At 47.4% G+C, this 17,213-nt stretch overlaps 1 protein-coding gene across 1 annotated transcript in view; it reads right to left on the minus strand.

Annotated features, from left to right (window-relative positions):
- Positions 1 to 5,530: 5,530 nt before the first annotated feature.
- CACNG3 (calcium voltage-gated channel auxiliary subunit gamma 3) overlaps positions 5,531 to 17,213 on the minus strand; it is a gene marked incomplete at both ends in the record, with an annotated part of 80,440 nt that continues 68,757 nt past the window's right edge. Inside the window, 3 exons of the mRNA XM_082669564.1 lie at positions 5,531 to 6,042; positions 10,472 to 10,612; positions 16,444 to 16,527. Coding sequence (XP_082525690.1) covers positions 5,531 to 6,042; positions 10,472 to 10,612; positions 16,444 to 16,527 — 737 coding nt within the window. The remainder of the gene's footprint in view (positions 6,043 to 10,471; positions 10,613 to 16,443; positions 16,528 to 17,213) is intronic.

Genomic DNA, 17,213 nt, shown 5'->3' on the forward strand with positions numbered 1-17,213 from the left:
ATTTAATTTTTTGGCCTAGCCACATGGCATACGGGATCTCAGTTCCCTGATCAGGGATTGAACCCATGCCCTCGGCAGTGAAAGCGCAGAGTCCTAACCACCGAACTGCCAGGGAATTCCCGTTAGTATAATGTTTATAATGCAAGACCTTCGAGACCAGGGCAAAAATTTGGATTTTATTTAAGTACAATGGGAGGGCTTTGCAGGGTTGTCTTCTCATGACCAAACAGTTTTTTGTTTTTTTTAATAACTTCAACTTGCATTTGGCCTATTGTTGCTGCCCTAGTCCCAAGGCTTCCTTATATCTTTTCTGTTTTGCTCCCCCTAGCCAACTAGCAACCGATTTCTGTGTCTCTTAGTTAAAGTTCCCAGCAGAGATCATCTGATTGTCTCAGTTTACCTTTTTCTTTTCTCAGTTTACCCCTTTACGTCAAGTTGCAAGTCCCAGGCCACTGGCCACGCTATGAATGGGTTGGCTAGCCTTGGATGAGGTGCAATCTATGATCTAATGAGCTGTGCCTGGGGGCAAGGTCATGTCCAATTCATGATCATGTCCACCTACCAGAGACTGTGGATAAAGCAGGCAGTGTACAAGCTCTTAAAGAAGTACTTCTAAAGATAATATTTATGAAACTAGTATTTCACTGGGTACCTATCATATAAAATTTCTGTATCCCTCATTAAAACTCTTAAATGGCTTCTGAATGTACTTAGGATCAAAATTCAAGACCTTTAACATGCCTGTAATTTGACATCCTCTGGATCCAGCTTTTCTTTTAGTCTCATCTGATGCTACTCTTCCTGTATGTGCTCCAGCTTTACTGACTTTTTTGGAGGAGGAGTCTTTCCAGTCTCAGGGCCTTTGCACACGCTTGGGTTTTTTCTCCCTCCATGTGTCCCTCTTTTATTTGGATAATGTTAGCTCTACCTTTAGGTATAATTGTAAATGCCAACTCCTGTTCCTTGACTCTCCATCAAAATTAGAGCCCTCTGTTTACATGCCTGTGTACTTTTTACTCTCTACCTTCCCTTTATGACACAGATCGCAGTTGTAAATGATGTTGATGTGTGTGTTTACTTGTTTAGGACTTTAGTACTTGTTTAGTACTGGACTGGGAGTTCCATGAGGGCAGTGGTCATATCTGTGGGGATTATGGTTGTTTCTGACACATAGTAGGTACTCAGTAATAAGTGCTAGATGAATGAATGAATGAATGAGTGAGTGAGTGAATGAATGAATGCCACAAAGTGAGAGATTGTGTGGCCCGAGAAATCACTACAGACTTCGTGGAAGGGATGAGGCTTAATCTTGGCCTTGAAGAATGGACAAGAATTTGGAGAGGACAAGGGAAAACATTGCAGGCAGGGATAATACTCATTGACAAAGTTAGAGAATTGGGAATAAGTATGTGGACACTGGCTTGATTACAGCAGAAGAGTGTCAACACAATCTGGAAAACAAGGGGGAAAGGGCCCAGGAGGAAAAACATAAATCTGTGAACAGTATTAAATAATAATAGCTAACATTTATATGGTGATTATAGTGTTTCAAGTACAGTTCCAAATGCTTTATGAAAATAAGCTCATTGAATCCTCACCACCAACCTATGGAGTGAGGACTATTTTTGTGTCCATTTTACAGCTGGGGAAGTTGAGGCACAGGGAGATTATCTTGTGAAAGTTCTCATGGCTGATAAATGCAAAGTTGGGATTCAAATCTGGGCAGTGCAGCTGCAGAGTTTGCCTGCTTGAATGTTATGCCCTCTCGAAAGGTAGAGAAGAACCTGGCTAAAGATCAGCTCTCGGGGCCGCAGAATAGAGAAGTATAAAAGAGAAACCCCAAGGTTCTGGTCTTGAGATTGGCCGTAGGACGCTGCTGGTCCAGAAATGAGTGGGCTGGGAAAGGGAGCTGCATTGTGGGGAGAAGGAGGTTGGAAACTCAGCGAGGGAGCAAGAGATTTGAGAAGTGTGACCAGAGATGATTAGTGAGTGGCTATTGCGTAGGCTTTGGAATTAGGTTGGAGGACCTGCTTTGCTTTCTCTTTGCAAGTTTCAACATCTATCCAATGGGTTAACAATAGTACCTACCTCGAATTTTAGGATTAATGAGACAAAATAAGAGAAGTTCCTGGCACATTGCTTGGCACACACAGTGGGAGCCTAGTGCATGTGAATACTCTTCACAGGGGTTTGGATGACCGGGGTTGCCCAGGGTCCTGGCTGTGAACCAGGAGTGTTGATATGAATATTTATTTGATGTCAGCTAGCTGGGTCCAGCTGCTCAGTCTTCAAGCAAAGGCACTCTGACGGCCCATGCACCAAAACCTTGCAGGGAGCAGACCTAGAGGTGCGGGGGTCCTTCCAGGCGTCAGGTGCCTGCTTTCCTCCTCCTGCTCTCTGGCCTTTGCAGAAGGCTCTGTACTAGGTCTCCAGAGCAGACACCCAGCTAGTTAAGCCCCTGGGACCTTTCTCCCCATCCCCGATCAACTCCCCAGGTGCCTTGTTTTTGACAAACTCGTAGTTCCCAGGGCTGCAGGTTGCTCCTTCTTCCCCTTCAGAGTATTCATCACCTATTTACTCCATCTCCCAGATCCTTCCCTCTCCAAGGGTGCCTGGAGCCACTTTTCCCAAAGTGTGGGGTGAGATAACTTGATGTGACACACAGATGCAATATTAGAGAGAAGTATTAGTGAGAAGGTTTTCCCCTCTCTGGTTCTCCTGATTAAGCCAAAGCAAGCATCTTTTGTGCCAGCGTATCTTAACTAATCTTTCTAACGTTTTGGTTATATCCTTTTTACAAAGAGCAGGCAGCTGGCCTTCGGCTTAGAACAGGCAGCAGCTAGAGTATGGTGTGATTGTGTTGTTTTTACTGTATTTATTTTCCCAGTTACCATTTGCTTACGGCAAGCAATTCCAGTTTTCTTTTTTACAGTAGTGATATAAAGTTCACTTTCGAGATGTATTTATTGAAGTAAAAAATGAGTCAATTTAAAGAGAAACATCAAATAAATAATGGTTAACGTGGTATGTGGATGTGAAACACTTCGCAACGGTTGAACTCAGATGACTGAGATTTGGGAAATGCTGGCAGAGGGAGGAAATCAGTCAAATTAGGAAGCAGAGGCTTGCCTCTAAACGCTGGCTCTGTTCACCAGCCCCTAAGATACTCTTCTTGAGCCTCTATTTCCTCACCTGCCAAAATACGGATAATAATTTCTACTACATGTGGGGTTGTCTTAAGGATTCAATGAGGTAATTTGATGTATGGGTGTAATTTGCATACAATGACTCTCAAGTGTCAAACAAAACAAATTGTTACTAGTCTGCGCTTTACAATAAAATTCACCGAGGGTGTGAGTGCAGGCATCTGACTGGCTTCCCAGAACTTCAAGGTTGTAGCAGGGATGAAGTGTGGGCAATCACATACCCTCTCTGGCCTCAGTTTCCTCCTTGGTAAAATGGGGATATTTCTAGAGGATTAAATGGTACAATATGTGTAAGGTTGTAGAACACAACCAGGTACCAACAGTGTCAGGTAAGCATGAGCTCCTATGACCATAACTCTGCCCCCTTGAGTGACTGAACCCCAGAAGTGGGAAGCTCCTTGGAGGTGTGACGAGCTGGCGTGCACCACAAGCACCCCAAGAGTCACTGTGGGCAGAGGTGACATCCATTTCTCATGCTTTTATTTATTTATTCATTCATTCATTCATTCATTTTTGGCTGTGTTGGGTCTTCGTTGCACTGCGCGGGCTTTCTCTAGTTGCAATGAGCAGGGGCTACTCTTTGTTGCGGTGCGCGGGCTTCTCACTGTCATGGCTTCTCTTGTTGCGGAGCATGGGCTCTAGGCACGCGGGCTTCAGTAGTTGTGACACGTGGGCTCAGTAGTTGTGGCTTGTGGGCTCTAGAGCTCAGGCTCAGTAGTTGTGGTACATGGACTTAGTTGCTCTGCAGAATGTGGGATCTTCCCAGGACAGGGCACGAACATGTGTCCTTTGCATTGGCAGGCAGATTCTTAACCACTGTGCCACTAGGGAAGCCCTTCTCATGCTTTCTGATATCAATTTTTCAAACTATTCAAATGTCCTTCCACTTTCTACCCCCCTGCCCCTGTGCCTCTCAGAGCCTGTGCAAAGTACACCCTTCCCCCCAAAAAAGAATAGCTCCCATTTGGCTTCTATCTTCCTGCAGTCATGCTTGCTGTGGACTGAATGGGGTCCCTCCCCACCATCCAAATTCACTTATCGAAGCCCTAACCCTTGATGTGGTGATATTTGGAGATGGGGCCTTTGGGAGGTAATTAGGTTATATGAGGTCGTGATGGAGTTAGTGGCTCTGCCAAGTGAGGACACAGTGAGAAGGCAGCTGTCTGCAAGCCAGGAAGAGAGCCCTCACCAAGAACCAACTCTGCTGACACCCTGATCTTAAACTTCCCAGCCTCCAGAACTGTGAGAAATAAATATCTATTGTTTAAGCCACCCTGATCTATAGTATTTGTTATGGCAGCCCAAACTCAGATAATGCTCACTCTACCCAGAATTCATCCAAAAATTAAAAAATATACATATTGATTATTTGCAGTGTGCTAATCATTTTACACATGAAGTTTTGTTTAAGTCTCACAACTCTGTGGAGGAGAATACTGTACCATGCTCCATTTTACAGACGAGGAGACTGAGGTTTGAAGGTCGGGTGGGTTTTCCCAAGGTCCTAGAGCTACTGGGTGCCAGAGCCAGATTTTTGAACACATGCTTGCCCCCAGTAGCTTCCCGGGATTTAGGTGAGAGACACACAGACTCTGACATTGGTAGGAGCACCCTGCTGGCCTCCAGAGGTAAAGGAGGATCCTTCCTAGTGGCTAGGATGTGGATGAGCAAAGCTCAGCTTCCAACACATACACGAGGCAGTTTGAGGGCAGGGCAAATGAGTTTGTAAATTTGTGCAGGAATTACCCAGAAGAAACAAAGCACCCCAGCTCTGTTGGTTACGACAAGGCAAAACCTTTAATACGTGAGTGCTTATTACAGTAGCTGCTTCAGGGCTCTGACATCTTTGATTTCTGGGCATGTTTTTCTAACACAGAAAGGTGAATGCCTCCCTCAGGGCCACCTGGGCCGTTGGTGTCCTGAGGATTTGGAGTGGACAATGGGGACAACTATGCACAAGTCTGGGGATTCGGAGATCCCCCCCGCCCCCCCCCACCAGCCACCACCCGTGACTTTGAGTAAAGTCCTCTTCCAAGGAGGGAAGAATGTGGAGGTCCTTCCAGTAAAGAAGGAAGAAAGGAAAACATCTGGCACAGATACACAGAGAGAGACGTCATGGGATTGGCTTGAAAAGTCGGGGAGGGACAGAGGGGTTAGGACCTGGAGGGAGAGGGGCAAACTGTGGGAGAGGGCTGAGTCCATTTGGTTTCAGTCTTTGTAAAAAGTAATACCATCACGAGGACCATGCCATGCAACCTCAGAGACACCTCTGTCCACTTCCCACCGGGCTGTGCTGGGGTGGAGGGCAGAGTGCAGAAGTCAGTTCAGACGGGCGTGGTGCGCCTGTTGGCCGGATTATTATGCAACGACTCTTTGAACTCTTTGGGCGTGGAATTGTGGAACTGTAGAAAAGCATGGTCCCGGTCGGAGTTGAGGAGGGTCCCCATGGTGATCTTTGAGGGGTCCCGGGAAAGGGTGAACATTGAGATGTCAGTGGAGGGGATGGTGTGGAAGCCTTTGCTGATGGGGGACAGGTCTCGGGATCTGGGCTCTGTGGAGCGGGAACTTGACCGCCTCCGGAATCTATACCTGTAGGGTGGAAGGCGAGCAAAGGTAGATTTCTTCAGGAGCTCCGAGTGGGATTTGGCACGTAACTGCTGATGTTTTTCTATATAGATGTGCACAGCGACTACTCCTACAATTTCCGCGATGATGAAAGAGAAGGCTCCGAAATAAAAGGACCAGCCATAGGAGTAGCTCTTTTTGGAGTCACGCTGCCCGGGGTCTCCAGCATTGGCTGATATATAAACTATGATGCCGATGATGTTGCTTAACCCTAAGAGAAGGGGAGAGAAAAATACATCCTTTATAAACCTCAGAGGTAACTGTCACTTTTAGGCTGGAAATATCTATTTAAAAAAAAATGTGGAGTCAACAGGGAGAGAGGAGAATGGATTTATGGCCAGGAAATCCAGCTGCTGAGCTCTTCTTGCAGGGTCTGTCTCTCGGGAAATGAAGAATTCTGCCGCTCCATTCTGGGTGGGAAGCGTTCAGCTAAAGAATTCACCTTACTCTTTCAGCAAGTGCAGTAGAATTCAGAATGTATGTACTTTCCCTGAGAAACAATTCATTCCCTCAAAGCTTAATCTTCAGCAATAAGTCATGATGATGGTAAAAAACGAGATGCAGATCCCTGCCCTTGAGTTCCTCACCATTAGCAGAAGAAACTGACATGTAAATGCAATTATAGCAAAATATAGTAAGGGTTCTTCCAGAGACACATATGAAATGGTTCAGGAGCAAAGAGAGAAAGAGAGAATGATTAAACCTTGTTCTGAAGACAAGGTGACATTTAAGCTGGGTCCTGAACAACAGGAGATGAAAGGTGATTGACAGCGGAGTTGTGAGTGACTTACTAGTAGGGTTCTAGCTTGGATGAAGGCGAGGTTGATGGTATCTTGAGCTAAAATAAGAGGCAGCAGAGAGAATAGGCTTAGAGAAGAGGAGGTGGGCTGGAAGTGCTTATTGGGAGTCGGAATGTGGTTGCTGAGTGGACATATATGGGTCTGGAGCTGCAGTTTGGGGAACGAATGGGGAAGGTGCAGTAGCTAAGTCTTTTTATCTGCACGGGATACGATAATGCTTTAGATTATCTGTTGTTCGAGCATCAAGAATTGGGGAACATGAAGCTGTCGTCCCCAGTAGACAAGGTCTGCCGACTTAGAGTCCCCTTGTGCCAACGGAATAGCCCTGGAAAGAGCTGCCTAGTCGCTTGGAGAGAAATTGATTCTCTAGGGAGTAGTAAGAAGAAACAGTAGAAACTGAGGGCCTGGGGGTTGCCCTCATCTGTGACTACTTCTCTCACATTATTGCTCCAAAGGTAGAATGTCTCTTTGTGTCCTTTGCTTTAAGGGTCTCATCTGGGCCTTGATACCAATAATGACTCAGGGAGGTTGGTACATCACCTGGTGTCTCCTTGCCTCCAAATCCGGGCCACCTGTAGGGTGCTTCTAAATGGACGCTGTTCCTCATTACAGTTCCCAGTACCAGTTGGTAACTAACCATTTCCAATGGCCTCCTGAGTATCCTCTCCATTCCTTGAAGACCCCATACTCTTTCTGGGGGTCCCCAAGATCTCCCCGGAGTCCAGCAGCCAAAGGGTTAAAGCTTGGCATAGCAAGGGCCACCCCCACTCTGCTCCAGTGCTACCGTTCTGATTGGCTGGTGCTCATGCATTAAGGGGAATTCATATTTTGAATACGATCTCTGGCCATATTCCATCTAGGACTTACCCCTTAGAGGGCAGGGCCAAGGTCTGTTTCTTCCCTGTCTCCTCTTGGCCTTCCCCAGCGCAGGCCCTCAGCAGGTAGGCAGCGAGTTCTAATCACTGAGCTATTTCTTAATATGGGGGTTGATGCAGCCAGCCCTGTGTCAGGCTGCAGGAAGCCACAGATTGAAAAACGGCTCCTCTTTCTGGAGTGTCAGTTTGGCTTGAAGATGAGTAGGGAAGACACATTCTTTTATATTAAAATGAACATGAATATAATGAGGAGAGAGCAGAATTCACATGAATTTTTAAGTCTAAATGGGAGACAGTCTTCAGAGACATTTCAGCTCACGGAAGGTGGCTTCTGGTGATGCCCCCTGACTTCCCAGGGCCCCGTTTTCGCTCTCCTCTGCCCACAGGTAAATTTTGGTGGCAGAGTTTGAGAAGCCCTGAAAGGAAGTCTTGCTGGGAAAAAAACAAAAGAAGCTCAAGGAGAGGCTCGGATGTCAGCCCAGGTTAAAGCAAGCGGCCAAGCCAGGTGAGTTGCCGCTTATTTCTAGGCACCGATGATGTGCCAGGCACCGCGCAAAGTCTTTACGTGCGTGATCTCAATTAATCATTGCAACAGGCCTGCTTAAGAAAAAACACCCCTCTTTTACAGATGAGGGAACTGGGACACAGAGAAGATAAATAACTTTCCAAGTCAACACAGCTGGGAGATGGCAGAGGTGGGATTTGAACCCAGGACTGTCTCTTGGCCATGGGTGGATTTAGATTTCAGTAAAAAAGCTTAGGAAGAACTAGATGTTAAGTGGGTAATCACTTTCTCCCAACCATTAGACCGTAAACTCCCTAAGGGCAGACCTAGGCTAGGTTTGTTCACTACTATGGCCTCCTCTCCTTGCCCAGAGACTGACCCAAACAAGAGCACTGTGCATACTTGTTGAATTGCATCAGCATGAGAATTAAATTGTACAATGTATATAGTAGCAGTTATTATGCATCCAGCAGTTACTGCGGGCTAGATGCAGTTCTAGGCTCTTTCCATATACCAACTATTTAATTCTCTGAACAGCCTTAAATGGTAGAGCCATTATTATCCCCATTTTTCAGATGAGGAAACTGGGGCACAGAGTGGTTAAGAGACTTGCCCGAGGTTACCCAGCTGGGAAGTGGTAGAGCCATGATTTTCACCAGGCAGCCTGGCTTCAGAGCCCATGGTCTTGAGCATAATGCCTAGTGCCTGGCACATAATAGGTACTCAATAAAGGGTTGTTGGCTGCTTGCCTGAAACCACAGAACCTTAGCATAACTGAGCATAAAAGAGCCTTAGGGAGTGCTGAATCCTCCCAAATTTTCACTTTGTAGGTGGAGAAACTGAGGCTCTTCAGGGTCCTCAGGAAGACCAGTGGTGGGGGGATAGCTAGGATGAGACCCCCAGCTTCTGGCTTCCCCTCAGGGCTTTGCTGCCGCCCCTCATGTTCCCCGGTTCCCATGTGTCTAATCTACCTGCCATCTCTCACAACACCCCTTGTGAGAAGAAGGTTGCTGGTGACACACTCTCCCTCAACAATCCCCTTGAGGGACAAAATAATCTTCTCCTGTTTAGGAAACCCTCATCCTCTGGGTCAGTCAAAGCTGGAGGTCTGGAGGGGGCCACCAGCAACTAGAACGTGCCTCAAAGCAACACAGGTCCCTGAGTTTACCAGCTGTTACCATCTGTCCACACAGAGCATCACCTTTGGGCTAATCTTATTCTCCTGACAAGATGGCGGCTTTCCCCTGGTCTGTTGCTTGAGTTGGTTCCCAGAGACTCAGAGCTGGATGCCATCCACTTTTCCCATTCCAAAGAAGGGAAAACAGTAGGGAAGAAACTTGAGCAATATCTTGGAGGAGGCCGGGATGCTGAGCTTCCAACTTTGGAACTATATTGTGTTGCTTTTCCAATGCTAGAAAATAATATTGTGATTTTTATGTTCAACCTCCTTCCAACAACCCTATAAAATAGGTACTATTATTATTTCCCATTTTACAGTCAAGGAAACCAAGTTATAGGGATTTGGTAACATTCCCAAGGCTCCACAGGTAGAGCCAGAATTCAAATCCAGGAGGATAAGCCCCTCTCACCCACCATTTTATACTCTTCCCCACTGTTTCTACCCCAGTAAATATTCTGCCGTTATGGGTCAAAGTTTGGAGGTCATCACCAAAGAGACAAGCTCCCCTCCCTCCCACCCCCACCTTGTTCTTTGCGTCTCTAAAGCACTTAATCCAGATGGCATTGATTGGGGGTTGGGGTGGGAAGAGATTGTAAAGCGATGGTGGAGTGGAAACCCAGAGGGAAGAGAGGACGATGAGGAGGGTGGAGGAGGGATGGAGATGAAGGGAGGAGAGAGGGTGCAGAAATAGGACCTCTTCCTGGGGACTGCCTCGTCCTCCTTGCCACCCTGTGCCACCTTCTGGTCAAGGCTACTATTGATGATAAGGTCTTCCCCAAGAGCATCTGGGGCTGCTGACTTTTACCTTGTTCCCAGAGATGCTTTGAGCAGTCTGAGGATTTGTGCGCTTGAAGAGCTGTGAACAGCATTTAAACCAGCAAACACAGGTCTCAAAGGGCCAGGGATAGTGTATGACGATGTCCAAGCGAACAGAAAGATGGACCCCTTTAAAACACACTGAAGCCATCTCTCAGGTCACACATTACACACACCATACTGCCCCCTGCCCACTATGTGCAGACATATACATGCACACTCTCATTAGTCATTCTCCGCCTCTCCAAGCTGACCTTCTCCTCATCTCCCCTCCGTGCATTCTCAGCTAGAATGTCAGCATCTTTGGTTCTAATTAAAGTCTTTGGTTCTCATTCTTAACACACAAGTTGAACGTTTTCTCGTTCCTTCCCTGGAGGGAACCCTGAATAGCATTGCTTTGTCCTGGTGGCCCTGCCTTGGGTCTGGTGTCTGTGATGCCCTCAGGGCTGAGACCAGATGCTCACCTGCAGAGACAAAAAAGATGCCCGCACTGAGGATGACATTGTGTCTGCTGCGGTGGAACTCGCTGGCTGCCACACAGAGCCCGCCAAAGAACAGCAGCGTGACACTGAGGATGGGGAAGACGCTGGAGGCCCTCACAGCCCCTGCGGAGAGAAAGAGAGAGGGTTCCCCCTGCACCCGGTCAGCCCCGGGATCCCCCCCCTTCACGGGCATGGGGGTGCCTGGTTGGAGGACAGCCCGTGAGCAGAAGGACAGAGCCTGCATCTAACGTGGGTGCGAGACCAGTTCGGTCGCTCAGGGCCCTGTGCTTGAGGTTAATGCTCTTTAGTCACCATCCTGAAATTCTTAATAGCTTTACCTTGAATGTGTGTTTTATAAGTAACTCTGATGGGTCGATGGAGCATGTGCCCTGGGCTTGGAGTCTCTACTCACGTGGCATCCCACCCCCCATCACCTCCCCACCTCCCGTTCTCCTTGGGATGGGTCCTCAGCTGCTCACTCCCCCACCCCAGCCAGAGACCACTGCTGGGCATGGACGCTGGGAGAACCAGTGTTGGCTGAAAGCCCTAGGCACCTGCGAGGGTATGCACTCACCCCTTGAGTGTTCCCGTGCCGGAGGGAGTGTGACATTTCATAGCAAATAAAAGACACCATGACAGATGGAGAGAGAGATGGCAGAAGAAAGGAGATAGCTTTTTTTGCCTGCGTTTTGAACCAGGAGCCCGGGATTTTCATTTTGCACTGGCCCCTGCAAATCATATAGCCGACAGGGCATCCTGGGACTCCCATTAGATCACAAGCTGTTCACCGAAACGCAGAGTCTGTCCCAGCACACGCCTACATTTGCATGGTACTGAGTCTGGCAATGCCCATTTGATACCCATTTAGTCACTGAATAAACAAATGAGTTTAGTTATTCATCCAACAATATTTTTGGGCACCTACCAAATGCCAGGTGCTGTGCTGTGTCCTGGGGTCCTGGTGGAAATGTTTAACCACCCCAAGGGTGCAGAGGCTGCCCTTCTAAGGGGAGGCAGGGGACACTGGCTGAGGGCTGGAGCAGCAGTGTCCTAGAGACCCATGTGTTAACTCTTCAGCTGCTGGATCACAGAGAGGCCCTAAGGTTCTGGGGCAGAGGGACCTTCAGGTGGGGATCCCAGTATTTACCCAGCCAGCATAAGAGTATTTCCTGGAACACCTGGGCCGGAATATCAGTTGGATAAATTCTGCGTCCATTGAGGTACAAAAGAGCTAAAGTCCTGCCCTTATGGAGCTTACATTCTAATAGAGATGACGGGCAGGACCCACTACCTAATTTGCAGGGCCCTGTGCAGAATGAAAATGCAAGGCCTCTTGTCCCAAAAGTATTAAGAATTTCAAGATGGCATGGTAACTAGACTTATCCTGGTGATCATTTTGAAATGTAGAGAGGTACCAAATCACTATGTTGTGTAATGGAAACCAACGTAGTAGTGTTGTACATCAGATATACATCAAAAACAAACAAACAGACTCATAGAAAAAGAGATCAGATTTGCGGTTACCAGAGGTGGGGCTGTGGGGAGGGGGAATTAGAGGAAGGTGGTCAAAAGGCACAAACTTCCAGTTATAAGATGAATAAGTACTAGGGATATAATGTACAACATGATAAATATAATTAACACAGCTGGATGTTATATATGAAAATTAAGAGAGTAAATCCTGGGTCCTCATCACAAGGAGAAAACATTTTTTTCTATATCTTTAATGTTGTATCTGTACGAGGTGATGGATGTTCACTAAACTTACTGTGGTAATCATTTCATGATGTATGGACGTCAAACCATTATGCTGTACACCTTAAACTTATACAGTGCTGTATGTCACTTATATATCAATAAAACTGGAAGAAAAAATAAAGGGTGACCGTCAAAAGCAAATTAAAAAAAGAAGAAGAATTTTAAGCTAGTGAGAGCAGAGCATGGAGCCAGGTGTGGGGCTCTTGAAGGATGGTAAGAACCCAGGCCTGAGCTGACTGTGCCTTGGACTGGGGTGGCAGACAGGTGGGGAGAGGTGTCGGACTCAGGATAGATCTTGAAGGTAAAGCCAACAGAATTGGGGGTGGGATGTGAGAGAAAGCGTTGTTGAGCGCCATGCCTGGTCTTAGCCAGTGAGCCAGCAGTGGCGTCTTTATAATCCCGGCACGCCTGCAGGGTGAGCAGTGGGGCAGCAGGAAGGTGGTTGGTTCATCGTTGGTGTGGAAGTTCAAAGCTCAGTGTTCAGAGCTTTATGTCCCTGCATTTAGTGTGTGTTTTCCTGTGGGTTCAGCTGCAGCCCTTCCTATTGCTACTGCGTGGCGGTGCTCACGCTCTGAATGCAGAGGACTGGTTTCCACAACACCAGGACTGTTTTTGTCTGTTTGTTTGTTTTTCATTTTTATTTATTTATTTATATATATATTTTTGGCTGCGTTGGGTCTTCATTGCTGTGCGTGGGCTTTCTCTGGTTGTGGTGAGCGGGGGCTACTCTTCCTCGCGGTGCGTGGGCTTCTTATTGCAGTGGCTTCTCTTGTTGTGGAGCACGGGCTCTAGGCACGCGGGCCCTGTAGTTGTGGCACGTGGGCTCAGTAGTTGTGGCGCACGGGCTTAGTTGCTCCGAGGCGTGCGGGATCTTCCCAGACCAGGGCTCAAACCCGTGTCCTCTGCATTGGCAGGTGGATTCTTAACCACTGCACCACCAGGGAAGTCCTGTTTGTTTGTTTTTATGGGAAAAGTTTTCTGCAATTTTGGTAGCTGACTTAGCCTACTGGGATTGCCTGGGGGGGCCGATGGAGAACGGGGGTGAGGGGTCGACGAAAGCAGACAGGGGTGAGGTTCTCTTCATGAGGAGAAGAAAATGAAAGAGTTCTAGCTTTTGCTTAAGGATGGCCACCTCAAGTCCCCCACCATTGGGGCTGGGCAGACCGGGGTCCCAGTAACTGTCCCTGCTGCAATGGGGAAGTTTTGGAAGGGGCTTCAAACTGCCTAGAAACCTTGATGGGAGAAGTGAGGTGTAGGGGGAGGGATCCTGGCTGCCCTGACCCCTGGGAGCGTGATCAAATCAGTCCCCATCCTAGCTTCAGGCCAGTCAGTCACAGTCCTGGCCCAGGCCCGGCTTGCTCTGTGCTTCCCTGCTCCCACACAGGCTTGCAGGAGGGAGGGCTGGCCCCCTGGTTCATTTAGCTCCCAGGTCAAGGGGGTGATCCCTGGGAAGTAGGCGCTGGGATCTTGGGTGGCCATAGCTTATTTATAACTTCTAAATATTTACACATATGACCTACAGGTTTCCATGTGAACCTTGGCCCTAGGACCCACAAATATTAGGGGTGGGTCTGGCCCCAGTGATTTCAAGCATGCACAAATCTTTAAAGCGATCATTTGCATTGTGTACTTGCTGGGAATTGCTCAAATATTCAATGTGATGAGTTAAATTGATTAATTTTTTCACCTTCAAAAATTTTTTTTTAGTTTCAAAGTATGATTAAATTATGATTATGCCCGAAGGAGATGATCTGAACATTGGAAGCTACTGAATTGTGTTGGTTGTGTATATTTGAAATGTGTGGCTATGAGATATGGGAATGTGATTGTTTCCCATGTGGTGGAGGAACCACTTGGCAACCAATTGGTGGCCAGATCCCACCTCTACCCCACAAGTGAGATAAGAGCAGGTTCTATAAACTGAGGCTACGGGTGTCGGTCTCACACAGGACATGCTCTGCTGCCATTTTCTCCTAACTCAGTTTACCCTGGATTGTGTTTTTTTTTTTTTTTTTTTCCGGCTGTGCCACGGGGTTTGTGGGATCTTAGTTCCCTGACCAGGGATCGAACTCGGGCCCCCTGCAGTGGGACAACCAGGGAAGTCCCTGATTAAATCTTCTGCTATAGGTTTAAGCTTCAGCCTCCCTAACCACACATGAGAAAGAGGAAATAGCAGAATAATCAATGTGCAGAACCCCACCCGACCGGGGTGTGGTCGCAACAGGAAGTGGCAGCACATGTGCTGGATGGGCCCGGAGACCCCTGCAGGAACGTGACCCTGGCGCCACGTGACTGGCTCGGGGATTCCAAAGTTCCCTGCAGGAAATTCGTGTGCTCAGGAAGGTCCCTCCTTAACTTGGTTCTGTGGCTGATGGTGAGGACCTCCACCTTCCCAGAGGGGAGAAATATATTTTGTCGGAAAAGCGATGGATCTCTTGGAAGAAATTAAAATCAGTTTTGCAAGTTGTGAAATAGAGGTCGCAGTTCTGTTTAGTCCCCAACAGGGCAAACATCAAAATAGGAAAGAAAAACAAAAACTACAGTCACTCTGGTAAAAACCCCACTGGAGATGACTTTAAAATCATCCTCAAAAGGAGGTTCAAGTAATCTACCCCAAACTTTGGTCAAGCTACCTCTCTAAACGTGGCCTCTATTCCCACATCAGATCCTTTTAAGCTGCTCATGTAAGTTCTAGTTGGCATTTGGGTAAATCCTAGTAGATGGATAAGGACTGAAAAAAGAGAAATAATATGTTTTAAAAATTAGCTTAGGGCTTCCCTGGTGGCGCAGTGGTTGGGAGTCCGCCTGCCGATGCAGGGGACACGGGTTCGTGCCCTGGTCCTGGGAAGATCCCACATGCTGCGGAGCGGCTGGGCCCGTGAGCCATGGCCCCTGGGCCTGTGTGTCCGGAGCCTGTGCTCCGCAGCGGGAGAGGCCACAACAGTGAGAGGCCCGTGTACCGCAAAAAAAAAAAAAAAAATTAGCTTAGAAATGACTTTCTTTCGTATTGACCCCTCGCACCACTTACATTGTTATGCGATTAAAGGCTCATGTTTAGACCCACTGCCCATCTGTAGACTAGCAAGCATGAGTAGAGCTAACAATGATTTTAATTGTAACAGCACTCTTCTTGAGCTACGAGTTACAAGCATAACCCGAGTAGCACAATTTCTTGAAGTTTTTATGTATAACAGCAGTTTAAAAAAATGTTACATTTAACACTCTCTAATAGTAAGTTAGTCAATGCCTTAGAACTTTTCTTTTGAGTGAACTTGACACACCTCCCTGTTGAAGAAATTCTATCTAAATTACATTAAATCCCCAATTCTCTGTGCCTGGATTAATGTCAGGCCTGTGGCTGCCACTGGGCCTTGACCATTGCTCATCCCATGCCCCAGAAGAGAGCCAACACGTATGGCTTCGTGAGTACATGTTGGCCCCGGGCGGAGCGCAACGTGCACCAGCTTATTTAATTTTCATGACCCTGTCAGATGGATGACATTATCATCTTTATTGCTGACTATGAAGAAAGGTGAGAGATGAGAGGTAAAGCAGCCTGGCCCAGGTCCAGCCCAGCTAGTAGGGCGTCACCGGAGTAAAAGCCCGAGTCACCCAGGATCCAGAGCCCTTGCTCTAAGCCAGCACACTGTTGCCTCCTACGTGCTGCGTTTGTGACAGTTCCATGTCATATCCGGGTTACTGACCTTGGGACAATCTAGGGGGAGACACTGGTCCTGCCCCAATGAGATTGAAACTGAAGAGGGGTGAACCTTGGTTTGCTTTTATTCTCCCAGGCCTTGCCTCTTAGGACCTCGCCCATTAGCACCTCACCCATTAGCACTTAGCCCATTAGCACCTCAAATCAGCCCTCTGGGGAAGGTGAAAACTTGTATTCAGGTTGAAGAAAATCCTTAGATTTCCTCCTAAGCAGACTAAAAAGAACTTTTCAGTTTTGACACAGCTCCCTTTTTTTTTTTTTTTTCCTATTTCTATTTCATTGAAATGAAAGAGATTCAGATGTCAGAACCACCTGAATGTCTCTGTCTAGTAGCAAAGATTTTCCTGAAGCTTCTTTGCACGTATCCATTTCTGGGGCTGGGTGCTGGGGAGCCTCAAACTCAGAGGCAGCTGGACAACCTCAGGGCAGCCCTCCTCGCCCACCCCTCCCCGGGAGGACCCGCGAAGGGGGAACTTACGCAGGAGATACTCAGCCGTGTCCTGTTCGTAGTCAGCATCTTCGGGGAAGTGATCAATTTTCTTGCACACGCCTCGGAAAGCCCCTGTGGAAACAAACGTGGCCCTGAGCTGGCGGGGGAGGGGTGGAAAGAGCCCCTGGGGCCCAGCCTGCATCCTCACCCCCACAGTGAAGATGCCTGATGGGTGTTGCAGGCTCTGCCTCGGTTGGCCCATCAGCATCTTTCTTAGGGCACAAAAAGGAGATTGGTAGAGGAAAAAAATAAAAATAAAGCCGAAGATGGAAACTTTCTGCTTCCTAGATTTTGCATGATATTGGGATCTATTTAGAAGGGCAAAGAGCTATGAAGCATAAGGATTCATCATGAGAACTGTCTTGTCTTATCTTTTTCTTTTTTTCCCAATTAGTGAGGGGAAAGGGGAAAAGGAAGCGGAATATATATATACACACATATATTCATATATACTTATGTATATAATATATATATATATTATATATATATATATAAATTTATCTTCCCATTTTACAGATGAGGCAGCTGGCCATAGAATTTGCTTGAAGTCATACGGGTAACTAGTAGAGCCAAAATTCCAATCAAGGTCTGCTGACTCCTTGGTGTGGATTCCAGGCATGGATTCTGGAGTAACCCACTCTCCCTGATTGGATAATGCTCATATCTGACACAGGACCGCCCCCTTCCCCGCTCCCCTCGCCCAGGACCACAGCTTGCTGTGCTCTGCGGTGTGGCTCACTCCTTCAGGGGGCACAGAA

The sequence above is a fragment of the Grampus griseus genome (assembly GCF_964374135.1).
Source record: "Grampus griseus genome assembly, chromosome: 14".
Classification (NCBI taxonomy): domain Eukaryota; kingdom Metazoa; phylum Chordata; class Mammalia; order Artiodactyla; family Delphinidae; genus Grampus; species Grampus griseus.